At 56.8% G+C, this 9281-nt stretch overlaps 2 protein-coding genes across 2 annotated transcripts; both read right to left on the minus strand.

Annotated features, from left to right (window-relative positions):
- Window positions 1-523: 523 nt before the first annotated feature.
- Window positions 524-3856, minus strand: BSND (barttin CLCNK type accessory subunit beta). Its single transcript, XM_054384642.1, has 4 exons — window positions 3680-3856; window positions 2520-2599; window positions 1547-1789; window positions 524-809 (listed from the first exon to the last, which is right to left on the minus strand). Exons 1-4 carry the CDS (start codon window positions 3854-3856, stop codon window positions 524-526), a joined length of 786 nt encoding a protein of 261 aa, XP_054240617.1.
- Window positions 3857-5699: 1843 nt separating this feature from the next.
- Window positions 5700-8738, minus strand: TMEM61 (transmembrane protein 61). The gene is made up of 2 exons (XM_054384627.1): window positions 8368-8738; window positions 5700-5985 (listed from the first exon to the last, which is right to left on the minus strand). The coding sequence occupies exons 1-2, from the start codon at window positions 8733-8735 to the stop codon at window positions 5700-5702; spliced, it is 654 nt and encodes a 217-aa protein (XP_054240602.1). The 5' UTR covers window positions 8736-8738.
- Between the last annotated feature and the right edge of the window lie 543 nt (window positions 8739-9281).

Here is a 9281-nt window from a genome sequence, read left to right on the forward strand (position 1 = left end):
TCCTCCTGCAGGAGATGGGGGACAGCATAGCATGAAGGCATGAAGGCTGCCTGCTGCCAGAGTCTCAGGATCTTATTTTAATCCCAGGGGGGCTTTGATAAGTGGGGAAAAGGCTTTGTGGACATCCCTGTCTCTTAAAGCCAGCCTGGGGTGAACATATCTTTACCTACCTATGCACTCACCCTGTCTCAAGCAGCAAACCTCAGCCTTTCCCTTCCCAAGTCCAGATCCTGCCTAGCCCTGCACCCTGCACCCACCCAAAGGGTCCCAGCAAGGGACTCCTTGTTCCCTGTGCTGCAGAACTTTAGGACGTGTTGGTGCTCCCCTTGGGAGCCTCCTGTGCAGCTGGGCGGCCTCAAGGGCCACAGCATGGCACAGGGGATGGGCAGCAGTTTGGGGGCTCCCCCACCCTTCAGGCATTGAGCTTTCAGGGGGCAGTCCCAGCCCTTTTCTTCCAGTCTGTGATATTTGTGTCCCCCTTCATGAGATGAGTCCGTGCCAAGCAGCTGCTCTCTCCAGGAAATCAGTTTTCAGGCTCAAAAAGGCAGTCACTGTCCTCAGGCAGAGGGTCTGGCCCATCCTGGAGCCCATAGTAGAGGTCATCCTCCTCCTGAACATCTTTGTGGGGGGAGCCAGGGTGTCGTCTCCGGTCCGGGCAGCTGGTCGGGGTGCAATCAGAGCAGATAGCAGACGGTGGAGGCCGGCCCAGTGACGCGGGGCTGCCAGGCACAGAGCCCTCCAGCGACGGTGTGTCCATGTCCTCCAGGAGGGACGCCAGAGAGACGTCCCCCAGCGCTGGCCGGGGTGGGCTGCAGGAAGAGGGAGTTACACTGAACAGGGACAGTGGGCAGAGAGGGGGTTAGGCTATAAACAACTGGGCAGAAGCTGGGGGTTCCCCTGGAGCTGGTGGCTACTGAACCTAGTGCTGGGCTTGGTGTTGCTCATCCAGCACCACCAGTCCCCTTGCTGGGGCTGCCTAGGAGGGCTCTCTCCCAGCCTTTACAAGGGACAGCATGTCCAGGGTCCTTCTCCTGACCATGGGATGAAGCAGCAGCTGCCCCTGCATGCTGTGCATGCATCCTGGGGAGAAAACAGAGCATCCTGACTCAGAGGTGGCAGAAGTGATGCCTGAGTCCTGCACCCTAACGCAGCATGGTGACCTCCATCACCTGGAAACCACTTTTGGGACCTCTCAAACCAATGCATGGACCTCATAGGTGGCATTCCTGTTTGTGGGACACTTACTGAGTATGTCATTGCTATCCAGGTCTGACCAGGAACCTGGGGTTTATTCTGGTGAGTGACATTGATTATAAAACAAAAGCGAAGAATGACCAAAGGCATTCCAGACCTCCTCCTGGGAAATTATTTGGTACTGAGACTCCCCATGGGCTGAGGCACCATCCAGGCTACAGCAGGGCTAGAGGTCCAGGGGAGAGTGCTGTGTGAGCACCAAAGATTCCTCTGCCTCCTCTCCCTCCTCCCACACTGGGGGTCTGACTCCCTGTGGTTTCACCCTGCATCCCACCCCGTGGGCACCACATACCAGCTGTCTGCTGTCACTTCCAGGTGAAGCACTGGTTCTTGGGGGGGGTCTCTAGCACCCCCAGGTTCCTGGTGCACCTCTGCTTTTGCCTGCATGGCTGGCTGGGAGCAGCTGGGAGCTCTGGGCTGGGCCATGAGTGGGAGCAGGGCTAAGCCCACTGCCTGCCTCTGGATCTGCTCGTAGGATGGAAGGCTTTTCTCATATATGCTGCTGGCCTCTTCGTCAGGACATGGTGCCTGCAAGCTGGGGACAAAGGAGGAACAGGATGCTGAGCAGAACCTGGACCCCCACGGAGCTGGGAGATGCTGAGGGATGTGCACACAGAATCACAGAATGTTAGGGACTGGAAGGGACCTCAAAAGCTCATCCAGTCCAACTCCCCTGCCAGAGCAGGAGCACCTAGAGCAGATCACACAGGAACACATCCAGGTGGGTCTTGAATATCTCCAGAGAGGGAGACTCCACAACTGCCCTGGGCAGCCTCTTCCAGTGTTCTGTCACCCTCTCAGGGAAATAATTCTTTCTCCTGTTTCCATGGAACTTGCTATGCCTCAACTTCCACCATTGCCCCTTGTGCTGTCATTGGGCATGACTGACTCCATCCTCTCAGCACTCATCCTTTACATATTTATCAACATGAATGAGGTCACCCCTCAGGCTCCTCTTCTCAAGCTAAAGAGCCCCAGCTTCCAGGACACCATCAGGTGCTCCTGAGGCCACTGAAGCCACTTCACTGCTCATGCCAGCAGAAGAGCCAGCAGGTCCTTGCAGGGTGATGCCCACAGGAATGTGGTTGGTTGCTTTGCACCCTCCTGCCCTGTGGGGCTCAGCCAGCCCTTGCTTCCCCTACCCCAGCCCCTGCTTGTCATTTTTTGCTGCAATGGGTGTAGTTGCCCTGGTGCCAGTGTGGTCAGGCATGGCCCTTGTAAGCCTGTGTACAGATGAAGACACCAGCACTGGGGCTGGCACTTACTGGGTATCCCTCGCTGGCAGCACCATGGGCTTGTGGTCCAGGAACCGCTCAGCCTCAGGGTCCACAGGGACGAAAGTTATCTGGGGAGGAAAAGAAACACAGAGCCTAGGGGCTGTGCTGGGCATGCTAGGGACCCTCAGCCCTTCACAGTGCTACCACTGGGGTGTCCCTTCAGCTGGGGGCTTGGTGTTCCCCAACATGTTTGTATGTCTTGCTCAGAAATGTTGGGTTTTAGGAGAAATCAGTAAGTGGACCCAGTGTGTCCCACTCTCAGCACTTTGTCCTCTGTGGGGTCATACTTGCTCCTGAGCCCAGGACAGGTCCCACCACCCACTGGGGAGGTCAGTGGCCAAGGACAACACCAAAGGGTGTCCTGTCCTTGAACCCAAATCACAGTGATAAAGCCACTTCCCCCTCCTAGCTGGGGCTGAGCTTTGCTCTGGGGGGAGCTGAGGTCAGCTTCACTCTGGTCCCAGGGCACCCAGTCAGGGGGTTCCAGCTGGTCCCAGGGTCTCATGCACCACCCCACAGTTTGGGGTGCAGTCAAGTTGTTGACAGGCCATCCAGCAGTGCCCAGATCAGTGCCACAGCCATCCTCTCCTTGAAAAAAGCCTCTTCTGCCAGCTCCATTTCCCAGGGCAGGGACGTGTGGCCATGCCAGCTGTGCCCTCTGCCAAGGAGACCAGCAGGTGAGGGCTGTGCTCGGTGGAGGCAGGTCCCTCTGGATCTCCATGGCCACCACATCCCCTTCTTTGAAGTCCTGAGAGCCCACCAACCCCCTAGCCAGTGTGAGTGCAGGGAAGAGGCTGGTCTGAGGGGTTATTGCATAGGAGAGATGAACACAAGGTGATTTCCTTGGGCTTATTCCCTGCTGCCTGGTTGGAAGAAAAACTCCAGGCTTGGGGAGGTGCAAGGGTACAGAGGGGCAAGGGAGCAGGGCCACATCCTGCAGGGATCAGCAGGGAGGTGTAGCTGTGCACAAGCCTCCCAAACCAACACTTCACCCTCTAGATCGCTCCAGATTGCTCTTCCTCAGGGATCTGCTGCTACCCCACACCATGGATAGGGGAAACCGAGGTTACACATCCACAGCGCTCCCTCCCCAACCCCATCTGAACCCTTGAGCTCCATGAGGTACAGGGTGGTGGGATGGGCCCTACCTTGGGGTAGCACTCGCACATGCTCCAGGTGATGCCCACGGCGACGAGCAGGACGCCCAGGGCGCAGAAAGTGATGTAGATGTGAGGCTTTTCCACGCTCATGATGAATATCCCTGTCATCACCAGGAAGAAACCCAGCATGATGAACCCATAGCGAAAGGTCTTCTCCTCGGCCATGGGCGTCGGGCGGCAGAGGCAGGGGAGGAGAGGTGCCAGGAAGCCCTTTTAGCTGCGGCTGCTCCCGCCGAGCACACCTCCGGGGTACGGCTAAGGAGTGGTTTGCTTTCTGCGGAGCCTGCCAGGGACTGAGGATCAGCCACACGTTGAGGTTGGTCCTGCCCAGGGCTGAGCCAGCCAGTTTTTAACGGGTCTGTAATGAATGCAAACCCTGACCCGCCGGTCACGCCCCAGCGCAGCTGCCCCGCACCCGTCCTGGTAACCTTCCCTGCAGGCAGTCACGGCCAGGATCCGTTGCCGGGGAAGGAACGGGGAGGAGAGGGGGACACCGGGGCAGAGACGGGAACCCGGAGCCTGGTCCAGACGGGACTTTCCCAGCGCCGGGGCTGGAGCTGGCCCCGGCTGTAAATAGGAGCTGGCAGAGCCCCAAAATAAGGGGGATGCCAGAATGCAGCTTCCAAGAGCTGCAGCAGGTAAGGAGGGAGCATTCCAGGATCTTTTTGAAGGTTACTGGGTTGGGAATAGTCCTCACCTCGCTCCAGCTGGGGGATGGGGAACCACTGGTGGGGCTGCAAAAGGCAGGTTAAAGCTGGGGAAGGAAGGAACAGGGTCCCTTCATCCAGAGAAGTGAGGACAGACTGGCCATGTGCCCTATAATTGCCTGAGATGGAGGTGGGGTGTTGAAAGATGTCCCCTTCCCACCACACATCTGACAGCCAGACAGAACCAATGGCTTCAATTAGCCTTTGGTTTGTTGCCCTGCTTGGTTGAACACATAGGGTGAGAGGAAATGGCCTGCAATTGTGTCAAGGGAGGTTTAGGTTGGATATTAGGAAAAATTTCTTTGCTGCAAGAGAGGTCATGGAATGGAACAGGCTGCTCAGGGAGGTGATGGAGTCACTGTCCCTGGAGGTGCTCAAGAAATGTGTGGACATGGCACTGTGGGACATGTTTTAATGGCCCTGGAGGTGTTGGGCTGACAGTAGGACCTTAGAGAGCTTTTCCAACCCAAACAATTCTGTGATACACCTGGCTTATGAAAAACAACCTGTTGTATTATAAACACCAAGCTCTGCTTGGCTGGGGATCTGCAGTCACTCTGCAGGCCCTCAGGTGTCCCAAGGCAGCCTCTTATTTCAGTGGGGTGGAGCAGACAGCAGCAACAGCCCCCACTGCAGGTGGCCTTTCCTCTGGGCAAGGTTGGGAACCCTTCCATGGCGGGCAGGGAGGGGGCTGTGCCACTCAGGTTATCTTTTTATAGGATGCAGCCTGAAGTGCCAACTGCACTTGGATGCCCTGAACACAGGCACGAGCCACTGAACATCTCTCAACCAAACGAAGTGAGGCATGGGAAGTCAGCATGGTGGAAAGCCAAGGTGGGAGGGATGGAGATGCAGCTGGAAGGGGCATTGAAAAGGCAGAGGAGCAAACAGGGTGCAACAGAACTGAGTTTTTGTGGGGGTTTTTGTTTGTTTGTTTTCTGTCCAGGTTCCTCGTTCCTTGCTGCAGTTTTTATTACACAGCTCCTGCTTAGAGTGGGCAGCCCTGGCCTGACATGAGCTCCCCAGGTGGGCCAGAGCAGGGAATGCAAAGCATCTGCAACCAGCAGTGGTTTTATTAAAAACAGGAAGGTTTCAAACATGCCAGTTACCCCCAGCACCCCAACACATCACCCACAGGACCCAGCATCCCAACAGCCCCGGAATGACCACTCAGAAAGTCACTGGGGCCCTTCTGCCCTCCTGGCCCACCCTCCTCTCACCCCGGCAGAGGAAGGGGCTCGATTGAAAGCTGAGGGACTGAGCGGGCACCCGCAGAGTCCCAGCCCCACGCCTCCAGCAGCTCAGTTGCCGCGGCCGCTGATACTGTCGTAGCTGGGGGGTGGCGTTGCCTGCGGCTCGGCAGGATGCTGGAGCTCCAGCCAGCAGGGGCTGGGGCGGAACAAAGCGCTGTCAGAGGAGCTGCGCCGCCGCCCGCCCTGCCAGCCCTCATCCTCCTCCAGGTAGTGGTACAGGGGTGGCGTGAGCTCCTCCTTCCTCCCCGGCGGCTGGATGTAGGCTGGGGCACCATGGGCAGGTCTGCAGGTCAGGGCTTCTTCGTAGGTGGGGATGGCGGTGCCGTCCCAGGTCCTGTGAGGAAAGAAGCAGCACAACCCCATCAACCAGAGCATCCCAGCACCCGACAATGGGAGCTCACCAGCACTTGCCAGCTGGAGCACTCCTGCACCCTGTCAACTAAAACATCCCAGCACCCATCAGCTCCATTGACTGGAGCATCCCTGAGCATGATCAGAGGATCACAGGATGTTAGGGGTCGGAAGGGGCCTCCGAAGGTCGAGTCCAACTCCCCTGCCAGAGCAGGACCATAGAATTTACCAAAGGTTGCACAGGAACGCATCCAGATTGTTCTTGAAAGTCGCCAGAGAAGGAGACTTCACAACCTCTCTGGGCAGCCTGTTCCAGTGCTCTGGGACCCTCACAGTGAAGAATTTCCTCTTCGTGTTGAAGTGGCACCTCCTGTGCTGTAGTTTCTATCCATTGCCCCTTGTCCTATCACGGGGTGCAAGTGAGCAGAGCCTGTCTCCTCTCCTCAAACACCCACACCTCAGATATTTATAAACATTTATCAAATCCCCTCTCAGTCTTCATGATGGATACATAGGCAGGTTTCGAATGCCCAAGGTCACAAGAAGACCATGTCTGCTGCTTCTCAGCACCAGGAGGGGGGAAGTCATGCAGCAGGAAGGGCACCATCCTGCAGCACACAGGTGTGAATGGCCACAAAGCAGCAGAGCTGCTGTCTCTCGAGACATCTGCCCCTCATTCTGCACCACGCTGCTTCCCACAAGGCAGGAGAGCATCCTCCTCATCTGCCCAACCCCAAAGTCACCCCTTGAAGCATAGAGGCTGCCAGCAGCTGACTAAGAAGCTTGGCAGGAGCAGGTGGGCAAGGGCTGTGATGCCATCTCTGTTCAGTGTGGTCACACCCCACCCCTGTACCTGCTGGAGCCATCCACACACTGGCCAAGGCTGGTGCCACTTCCAGCAACACTTTCCTGAGCAAACATGGTTTGTGTACAGGGAAAACCTCTGCCCAGCCTTTGCCCTATGCATGGCCCTTCTCAGCACCCTGTGGAACGGTGCAGCCCCAAAGACGGGGAGGCTTTTGAAAGCACCCCATTGTGTGCTTGCTTTTGCAGATGAAAACCCAGCATGGTGTGCTTGGGCAGGCTGTAAGCATCAGAGGGGCACAGCTGATCCAAGGGATAAGCCATACTGCTCCTCAGGGATGCCTCCATCCCCAACTTGGCAGCCTCCTGTCCCACTCCTACTTGACCTGAACCCTTGCAACCCTTGCAAAGGGATGCTGCCTTGTAAACATGGAGAATGGGATTTCTCCCAGCACAGGATGCTTTGCTGCATGAATGCCAGTGCAGCTGGAGCTGGAAGAGCTGCCTCAGTGCCAGGGTGCTGCCTTCCTAAAATAGGAGCTGCGAGCTCCAGGAAGGGGATATTCCCAGTGGGGGACAAAGCCCTCCACAGGAGGAGGAAACCCCACCCAGACCAGCTCATAATCTCACTCCCAGCTATTGAGATGGGCACTGAAATCCCCAGAGAGCCAGGAATGTGCCTTCCACTCCAACTGAATTTTTATGGGGTTATGTTCTTAAGAGTTTCTTTTAGTGCTTCTCTTCCCCAGAGCCCAATTTATGCTGGAGCCATGATCCTTGCTGTGACCCCATGAAGCAACACTGGGAAGGGCCAACTGGCTCAGCTTCCACAGCAGTCTCTGGGAACAGACAGCAACCTTTGATCAAAAAAATTCAAATCCAAAAGTGGGAATAAGTCTCAGGCTCACAGGGGAAGAATCTGGGGACCTGACAAGCAGCAGTGGTGTTTGGAGCAGGACAAGGGATCTTCCCACACTCCAAAACAGGCTTCCAAGAAGGACCCTCTGCCTACACTCCCATCCTAATTCCAATCCAATGATTAATTTCCTTCTTTTAACTCTCTTTTAACGTAGATTTTTTTCTTCCACTAAATAGGGCACAACCCCCTTCATCCTTACAGAGCCCTGCAGACCCGTGGCACTGGGGAAGGTTCCAACAGCTGGAGGTCTGGATGACCTCCCCACCCCCAAATCCAGACGCTCTGCCAGCAAACTAATGTAGTCTTCTGCTCAATGGCTCTGCTAAGAGGATGTCTGCGTGGGCGGGTGATGGCCCCACAGGGCAAGGAGAGCAGGCCACGGCTGAGCGGGCCACAGGAGCAGCTAGCGTGGCCACGGAGGGTGCTGGCAGGGAGGGGTAAAGGTTGACACTAATGAGCAAGAGCGTCTGCTGAAGGAGCGGGAGGAGAGCACAGAATGGGGTGTGAGCAGCAGCTGGCCTGCTGCTCAGCTGAGCTCACCAGTGAGCGAGGCTGGAGAGCAGGCTTAGGCACACGGCCACGCCAGGACAGTCAAACCCACCCCCGACTCCTTCCCCCGCTGTGCAGCAGCCTGGCACCCACCTGCAGTTCCACTTCTCCAGAGGCTCGGCCGTGAAGTACTGCAGGTCCCTGGGGAAATGGTACTGGTAGCGTCGGGATACCACCCTGGCGTTGGCTTTCACAGACCACAGCAGCCCGAAGAGGAGAAGGATTCCGCCGATGCCGCAGCAGAAGAAGCTGACGGAGCGGAGCAGGGCGTTGGAGGAGGAAGAGGAAGAGGAGGAGGAGCTGGGAACTGCCTGGGCTTCCCGGGGAGGCAGGAGGCGAGCCCCGCTGCTGGCCTGGGTGCCCACCTCCCCGTCGCTCCACCAGGCGAAGCACAGCGTCCCGGTCACCAGCAGCACGGCCCCGGTGATGGTCATGCCGTAGCGGAAAGAAGCGGCTGCCATCCTTCGGGAGGTTTTAGGAGGGGAGAAGAGCCAGACAAGGCATCAGATAGTTCAGGTCCTGCAAGACAATAAAGGGACCGGATTTGAGCGGGGCAAGGTCATGGAAGACCTTCCAGGGGAGAAAAATACTGAGCTGGGACATCTCTGAGGGTTGCACACGCTTCAGCTGTGTGTTATCAACCATCAAAAGGAGCAGTTCCACCGTTGCAGAGGGAAAGCCCAGCGGTAGAGAAAAGTCAGCTGCCAGTTTGAGCCCAGAAACTTCCCAACAGCCTCATAAAAACAGCCTCATTTCCAAGCAGGAACATCGTGCTCCCATGGAGGCAAGATGCAATCCCCAGCCAGGGGAGAAAGGGAGGCAGCTCTAGAGACCTGGATCACTCCTGTAGGTGTCTGCTATCACTGCTCCAAAGCCTGCAGCTCAGGGAATTCAGGACTCTCTTGCTGTGAGCCAAGGACCACCTCTGAAAGTCACAGAGCTGCTATTTCAGAGAGGAAAATATGCTTCAGATGCTGGCAACCCGGGGGACCTCACCTATAGATGGC

Source organism: Indicator indicator, chromosome 10 (genome assembly GCF_027791375.1).
Source record: "Indicator indicator isolate 239-I01 chromosome 10, UM_Iind_1.1, whole genome shotgun sequence".
Taxonomy (NCBI): Eukaryota; Metazoa; Chordata; class Aves; order Piciformes; family Indicatoridae; genus Indicator; species Indicator indicator.

Coding starts and splice junctions, on each gene's coding strand:
- BSND (XM_054384642.1), bottom strand. CDS start 3,856: ATGGCCGAGGAGAAGACCTTTCGCTATGGGTTCATCATGCTGGGTTTC. Junction 2,600..3,679: donor TGTGCGAGTGCTACCCCAAG/GTAGGGCCCATC, acceptor TTTCCTCCCCAG/ATAACTTTCGTCCCTGTGGA. Junction 1,790..2,519: donor CTGCCAGCGAGGGATACCCA/GTAAGTGCCAGC, acceptor CTTTGTCCCCAG/CTTGCAGGCACCATGTCCTG.
- TMEM61 (XM_054384627.1), bottom strand. CDS start 8,735: ATGGCAGCCGCTTCTTTCCGCTACGGCATGACCATCACCGGGGCCGTG. Junction 5,986..8,367: donor CTGGAGAAGTGGAACTGCAG/GTGGGTGCCAGG, acceptor CTTTCCTCACAG/GACCTGGGACGGCACCGCCA.